At 36.3% G+C, this 8,221-nt stretch overlaps 1 protein-coding gene across 1 annotated transcript; it reads right to left on the minus strand.

Moving 5' to 3' along the window:
* Nucleotides 1-1,602: 1,602 nt before the first annotated feature.
* LOC149240643 (putative protein phosphatase 2C 5) lies at nucleotides 1,603-6,935 on the minus strand. Its single transcript, XM_089370253.1, has 5 exons — nucleotides 6,696-6,935; nucleotides 6,176-6,260; nucleotides 2,338-2,424; nucleotides 2,067-2,220; nucleotides 1,603-1,914 (listed from the first exon to the last, which is right to left on the minus strand). The coding sequence occupies exons 1-5, from the start codon at nucleotides 6,933-6,935 to the stop codon at nucleotides 1,767-1,769; spliced, it is 714 nt and encodes a 237-aa protein (XP_089226379.1). The 3' UTR covers nucleotides 1,603-1,766.
* Between the last annotated feature and the right edge of the window lie 1,286 nt (nucleotides 6,936-8,221).

Consider the following 8,221-nt stretch of genomic DNA (forward strand, 5'->3'; position numbering starts at 1 on the left):
CTTTCTCATGACAAAATTAGTCATTGAAAGAATTGCATAAGCGCTGCTAGTCATGGAAGCACGTGTTTTCAAATGTCAAGTCAATATCTAGATATATTCTCTTACACACAATTCTTAAAAAATTATTAAAAATGGAAATTATCCAATAATGCGTTTTTATGCATTACTCCAATAAGTTGAAGACTTATTTTTATCTTAAACAGAAAAGACTTTTATTTTTGGGTTGTTAAGTCCTAAAAACTTGGAAAAGACTTTTATACTCTATTTTGTGATATTACTTAAATGGTAGTACAACCCTGAGTTAAGGGTTCTAATCTTAGAATAGAATGGAAACTATTGTAAGGTTTATACTTTCTTAATATAATTATAGACCACTTCAATTTCAGGTTTCTACAAGATTAAGAAATTATAGTACAATTACTTTAATTTTCTTATTTTCATTTGAGCCAAAATATTTCTTTTTTTATTCCTTTGATAATGTATGATTAAAATCGATTATTAGGATTAATCACTCTTATCATTATTGAAGAACTAAGACAGAAAGCTACGTGTGAACGCTATGGATGAATGAAGTTCGTTTAACAGTTTTAATGAATTATTGCCTTATTTATAATTGATCTCTTACATCTAATAAACTGGTATATTTGTATCTCATGTTTGATGTTGTTCCTTTTGTTCCACATATGTAAGATACGGTACCGGAGATATATTTGCTTAGTGAGATAATAATAGTTTTAGATTGATGTTATTTATCTTTCTTTGATTAGGTTGTAACTAGCATTTGCACCAGATGTTGCAAAAAAAACGCCGTAAGGCATAAAGTGCGGAAATCCATTATCTATGTGGTGTGTGCATTATTCAACAAGGTGGATCTCTCTAAATTTGTTGCAAACATTTATGTTGTTGCATTGCTAATTATTAGAGTCTACTATTACCTCCTCTTCTTGGAATATTAAATTTCTTATCACCCCATGATGACAATCCTTCTAATTACTGGCATCACAATTTTTTCCACTTTAGTGGGTTTACCTTCAACCTAAAGAAACATGAATTTGAGCCACTCAATTAAAAAGAAATTGCTAAATTGCTATTTATCAGGTTTTGAGTAAGAACAATTAATAACTCATATTTGCAACACTTCAAATATTTACAACCTTTTAAGTCTTGTATTTATAACTCATATTTATAACCCTTTAAAATGAAACTAACTATCTATATTTTTTTTAATAATAAAAAGAATCTTCTTTATAAAACTGACACTCACATGCTACTCCTATATATTTATCTTATATTTAATATTCAGTGTCCATCAATTGAATGACAAGATGAAAGCTCAACTTAATTGCACCTTTAAAACATGACTTAAAAGTTTAATTGGTAATTATTTATTCAGTAATTTGTACATTGTTAATTGCAATTTCTCTTGAAAATCAATGTTTATATCAAAATTTTAAAAATTAACACTCACTTCTCTCGTATTCTGGTGTTTCTTTATTTGATCGTGGTACTAGTTAATAATTATTTGCATCAATTTCGTAGATAAAATTTAAGCACAATAATTTTTAAATTACTAGTACTTCTACGAAAGAAACTACAAGTGTAAGTCTAGGATAGGCCATTTTGTAGCAGAATGGTACACCATATGTAAATAACTTTGATGCTTATAAACTCATCAAAGCTAAAACGAACACATATGATGCACTTTAGCGAAGATAAAAACATCCGATTGTGACCAGCAATCATAAATTTGCACAAAAGAAGCACGGTCAAGTTTTACGAGCCTTTATTGTAGTATGTAAATTTACTTCTTTATGTCTATATATCCCACAAAAGATTGTGCAGATTCCTACCTCGGCTCCACCAACAGTATTCAATCTACCAATCTCACCACCACTGGCCATTATGCGCTCTCTCCTACAGTATCATATATCAATACAAATCAAGAGCTTGAAACAATAAACTGGCTAAACAAAGACTGGTTTCCACAATCAACCGACCAAAGGAATACAGACACTCATATAGCACAGAGGGTCATGGTTTGTTCTGCATCATGGCAAGAATATTACTCTTCAAGATTGGCCTCAAGCCTGTGATCAGCAGTTAAAAGAGAAACCAACCCTCCAGGCGATTCAAGAATGCAGCGAGAATCACCTACAGATGCTACCGTGACTGTCCAACCATCTATTATCACAAAAGTAACGGTGGTTCCTGATGTTTGTTCTGGTAAAACCAATAGATATCAGAACGAGAAGGATAGGAAGCACCACTAGTAAAGATATACAAGACATGCAGCTAACAAAATATTAATGGCACATCCACAGGCATATATCTATATACCTTTGACCTGAAATTCTTTGTCGGTTTTGACAAAGCCTGCGACCATGGCTCTTGGCAATGCTGATAACCAGTCTTCTCTACTCAAACCTGTTGGCATGGCACTCACAATATCTTTCAGTAGATTTTTCTTTGAATATAGAGCCTGCTGATCCATTATGCCCATCGAAGATCTGAAATGACATAACAACATTTATCACTCCACTTGCTCATTTCATTTCATGATTCACACACAATACAATGCAATTTTCAAACATGGGAAAAAAATATGCGCCTAAATGCATTTAAGGGCTCGTTTTCTTTCTTCATCCTAATAAATCAACAACCGACAAAATTCTGAAGAATAGAGACCTGAAAATTAGACATCGCAAACCAAATTCACAACTTCTTTTACGACCCCCCTCAACCCTTGTGTTTTCCCATGGTGAAATACTATTTAGTTATGCACGAGGTACAAGTTCAAATCTCTTTGCTCGCACAAAGAAACCCCTAAGATTTAATTGGTAAACAATAAATAAATACCGACAGCCGAGGAACCTAAACCATAAGCTGAACAAAACAAAATAAACAGAAAATTTCTAAATAAATTGCCACAGGAGGATAAGCAGAACATACTGCAAAAACAACGAAGGTAGAGGACCCATCCCCTAGAATTTTTTGGCATTCCAATTTCATAAGAGTGAAGTCCTCTCCTTTCTTACTTTGGCCTGCCTGGCCATGTCGAATAGTTGGCTTCTCGATCTTCTCATTTTTGAGCTCGCGCTTCAGAAGTTCCGCCAAGGGCACCATCAGACCTTTCCTCCCGTACACAACCCCATTTCCATTCCCGTTCGCCGACTTCATCTTCACCGGCATCATCTTCTCTCCCTCCTCGCTAAACTGCAAGCATCATAGGGCCGCCATGCCTACCGACTCAGAAAATACTGTTATGATGTAACACAATATCCCAATACTGTAATGTAATTAATTGATCATTATGATGTGTTCAGTCTCCAAACTGAAGTAATTAATGCAGTGATCAATAAAATATGGCTTACCAGGAATATGGTATAATGGACCTGTTCAATATATAACAGCATAAACATTCCACAGAAACTGATATAAATACTGCAGCCAATTGTTCTCCAGCTAAGTAAGAAGATGTTATGTAGAATAAGATACAAATACAAGCACAACGTCACTTGTCTTATTTCATGGTCTTCCTAAGAAGGCTTATGAAGGAAGCTATGTAGCATTCTCATGGTTTTGATAAATTATCATTTGTTGCTGAGATGAACATGTATATATAAATATTCTAACCTAAAAAAAGAGCAGTTTCTTCTTTGTATATGCAAACTATAGCTGAACTAATAAATCTAATTTTCAATATTGATTTGCATCAATTTCTTTTGGTCCAACCAGCAATTAAAATCTATCCCCTGCCACTGCAACAATAATACACCATATATCACCTTCCCATTAAAACTGACAATGAGCTGCAAGTAAACTGTGAGAACGTGGATGCCTCATAAGCATGGAGTTAAGTTTGATCCCTGAGATTTGCTACAATCCTCAACTGTAGAAATATTGAAATTTTTAAGAAGACTCTGGCCATTTCATAAGCAGCTGAGTTGACAGCAGAGTTTGTCTGTTGCTGAGTCCTAATCATAGAGGTGTCTATATGAGTTATGTCAATGTCTAAGTAGAGCTGTTGAACATGGAATGTGGGTGTAAGTCCTCATCTCTGTCCAACTTATGTCAAAGCAAGGATGCTACATAGGAAGAAAGAATTGGTTAATTGGTTGTGGATGATGGCATTTTTTCTAGAAAATGCAATACCTCCTTCATTGATGGTCTCTTTTGAGGGGAAGCAGAAGCACAATTCAATGCAATCCCCACAGACACTGAGATTTCTTCCCTTCCTTCAACCTCTGGTCGAAGAGTAGGATCTATGATGCGCAAAAGGCGATGCTTGTCATCAACAAAGTTTTGACCCCATGCTGCAAAATCCTTATCTGAAGGTGGCTTCCCAGTAAGAATCTCCAGAAAAATAACCCCAAAGGAATAAACAACCTGCAACTTTCACTTTCCTTCATTTTCTTATTCCTGGTGTTTGTATCCTTCAAAAAATATAGAAAATACTTTCAAGGTCTACAGTTTCATACACGGTCATTCTAAAAGGCATGGACAAATCAACCTTACTGGTGATGGCTTCAATTTCAGGGACTTGTGCAATTACCAAGCCAGTGGGATACTTCTGAATAAGCCTGCAAACTATTTGGAATAATAGCAAATGAAAATTCACTATAATATCAAATGCCACCAAGGTTAGTTGATAACAATCTAGCAGAGATAGCCCCAAGGATTAGCTTGGTTAGAAGATGCTATAGTGCAAATACTCAAGGAGGTCTCGGGATCAAATGTCATTGAATATCTAGTGGTTACCAGCAGTAGCTAAACAGGTGAAAAGTGTGGAATCCATAAGGAACTCATAATATGCAGGCGTGTGATTACCAACAGTAGCTAAACAGGGGAGATTGTGGAATCCATAAGAAACTCATAATATGCAAGCGATTGAAGGGCTATCTTTGTAAAAAAAATAAAAAACAACCCTACAGAAACGAATTGAACAAGATTTCCTGCAGATATACATGAAATGGAAAAAAGAGAACAAGATAACCCACCATAATAGGCATTTTCCAAGCTTCCATGTGGAATGTAGTCATAAACCAGCAGTTTTTCCTCTATACCCCAATAGAAAGCTTGGAGGCGAACAATGTTGGGATGTTTAACCCTATCGATTGCTTGAGCTTCTGCTTCAAAATCCTTGTACCTTTCCAGACCACCATCACAAAGTCGCCTTACTGCAAAATTCAACCCACTTTCCATAACTGCCTTATACAATATAGTATAACCACTAACACCCAATATATATGTAGAGGCTCTGAGTAACTTATCTAATTCCATGTCAAGATCTCCATTTAATGTCACAAAAGTTCCTTGATGTTGATCTCCATTGTCCGAGACACTTCCATCTGAGCTCTCATCAACTTTTTTAAGGCAGAGCCATCCAACTCTACCCGAACTGGAAGAACAGTCTCCATTGTCGTCCAACTGAATATGCCTGGTATTAGGCCGATGGCAGATAAAAGGGAGAATTTGATGACCTTCCTGCAATCATAAATTTGCACAAAAGAAGCACGGTCAAGTTTTATGAGCCTTTATTGTAGTATGTAAATTTACTTCTTTATGTCTATATATCCCACAAAAGATTGTGCAGATTCCTACCTCGGCTCCACCAACAGTATTCAATCTACCAATCTCACCACCACTGGCCATCATGCGCTCTCTCCTACAGTATCATATATCAATACAAATCAAGAGCTTGAAACAATAAACTGGCTAAACAAAGACTGGTTTCCACAATCAACCGACCAAAGGAATACAGACACTCGTATAGCACAAAGGGTCATGGTTTGTTCTGCATCATGGCAAGAATCTTACTCTTCAAGATTGGCCTCAAGCCTGTGATCAACAGTTAAAAGAGAAACCAACCCTCTAGGCGATTCAAGAATGCAGCGAGAATCACCTACAGATGCTACCGTGACTGTCCAACCATCTATTATCACAAAAGTAATGGTGGTTCCCGATGTTTGTTCTGGTAAAACCAACAGATATCAGAACGAGAAGGATAGGAAGCGCCACTAGTAAAGATATACAAGACATGCAGCTAACAAAATATTAATGGCACATCCACAGGCATATATCTATATACCTTTGACCTGAAATTCTTTGTCGGTTTTGACAAAGCCTGCGACCATGGCTCTTGGCAACGTTGATAACTAGTCTTCTCTACTCAAACATGTTGGCATGGCACTCATAATATCTTTCAGTAGATTTTCCTTTGAATATAGAGCTGCCGCTGATCCATTATGCCCATCGAAGATCTGAAATGACATAACAACACTCCACTTGCTCATTTCATTTCATGATTCACACACAATACAATGCAATTTTCAAACATGGGAAAAAAATATGCGCCTAAATGCATTTAAGGGCTCGTTTTCTTTCTTTGTCCTAATAAATCAACAACCGACAAAATTCCGAAGAACAGAGACCTGAAAAATAGACATCGCAAACCAAATTCACAACTTCTTTTACGACCCCCCTCAACCCTTGTGTTTTCCCACGGTGAAATACTTTTTAGTTATGCACGAGGTACGAGTTCAAATCTCTTTGCTCGCACAAAGAAACCCCTAAGATTTAATTGGTAAACAATAAATAAAGACCGACAGCCGAGGAACCTAAACCATAAGCTGAACAAAACAAAATAAACAGAATATTTCTAAATAAATTGCCACAAGAGGATAACCAGAACATACCGCAAAAACAACAAAGGTAGAGGACCCGTCCCCTGGAATTTTCTGGCATTCCAATTTCATAAGAGTGAAGTCCTCTCCTTTCTTGCTTTGGCCTGCCTGGCCATGTCGAATAGTCGGCTTCTCGATCTTCTCATTTTTGAGCTCGCGCTTCAGAAGTTCCGCCAAGGGCACCATCGGACCTTTCCTCCCATACACGACCCCGTTTCCATTCCCGTTCGCCTGCTTCGTCTTCACCGGCATCATCTTCCAAGCTCCAATCTAGCAGCATTCAGGGGAGGGTTTGCAACTGTTTCAAATATCGTGAATAGTTGCAACCATTCAACTACCTTCCCTTGATCGAACGATTAACAATCTTCTAATCGTCTAACACATAATCTAACGGCACATAGGGATGACAAGTGGATTTTAGGGAAGTTCATTTCAGAGGGAAATGCCTTACGGCGTAATAAAAAATAAAAGATAAAAATATAAAAATCCTCTTTCCATTACTGCAAGTCTGTTTTTTCTGATTCTATTATGATCTTGCATGTCACACTTTTGACTCCTACAACTAGCGCAACTTTATCAATCACTGACTGTTTCATTTGAAGTGTCATTCACAACCAAGGATATTTATGATGATCCTAAAGTCTAATATTATTGCAAAACCTCCTATTCGTGTTTAACTCATGAATTCACAAGGACGCATTTTCATATGAAAGCAAAGCAGGTTAATAACTGTGTTCCAAATGAAAAGCAACAAATCATCAAACTTGGTATTGCGGACACTGGAATTTGCAATTTACTGCACTTTTTATTACATTATAGAAACAAGAAGTACACACGCTATGGAACAGATAGAAATTTTACAACTAATCGAGTTTAAAAGCTAAATGATTTCAAGCTGTCATTTAAGCGTTTAGAACTTTCAAGTAATATCAACTCTTGAAACCATCTAAGTGGATTTAGCATGCATGTAGTTCTGAACTATGCAGATAACATACAAAGCAAAAGTTCACATAGTTCCCCACTTGAATCAATGGGGACCCATTTTTTTAAGTGCAAGTGTATATATTCAAGCACTTGACAATTGAGAAGCCTACGAAGATATGATTAAATAGTTGAATTGAACCACCTGAACCACCATAAACAAGAGCTTTAGTATGACTAAACTTTGAATCCTCCACTTTTACAAAGAAACAGTTAACCAGGACAACTTGGACAAGATCCCACAGTTCACATATAGCAACTGTATACCTCATCAAACATTCATACAACTAAAGTTGCAAGAACCACCAATTTTTTAGTCAAAATTTAGGGTCTTAACATTCATTCATTCTCAACAGGGTACTGACATGAATCAAATGATCCGTATACAGTACGCTGATCAAATTTCCTATATATTTTTATTGTGGTGTTCTACAATAGCCTTATACCAGGAAAACAACAATGGGAGACTTAACAAATTGTTTAAAATTACAAAACAAAAAATAACAGATTAACTGGGTCTTGGTTTAATGGTACGGAAGGATAACAAGAGACATGTT

The sequence above is a fragment of the Pinus tabuliformis genome, chromosome 8 (genome assembly GCF_031772625.1).
Source record: "Pinus tabuliformis cultivar Carrire ecotype Pingquan chromosome 8, CPIR1, whole genome shotgun sequence".
NCBI lineage: Eukaryota > Viridiplantae > Streptophyta > Pinopsida > Pinales > Pinaceae > Pinus > Pinus tabuliformis.

What these genes read in the sequence shown, in the direction of transcription:
- LOC149240643 (XM_089370253.1), bottom strand. Translation starts at nt 6,935, where the DNA reads ATGCCGGTGAAGACGAAGCAGGCGAACGGGAATGGAAACGGGGTCGTG. An exon ending in TATGAGTGCCATGCCAACAT is followed by an intron (nt 2,425 to 6,175) that starts GTTTGAGTAGAG and finishes CCATGCCAACAG; the next exon opens with GTTTGAGTAGAGAAGACTGG. An exon ending in CAAAGAATTTCAGGTCAAAG is followed by an intron (nt 2,221 to 2,337) that starts GTATATAGATAT and finishes TGGTTTTACCAG; the next exon opens with AACAAACATCAGGAACCACC.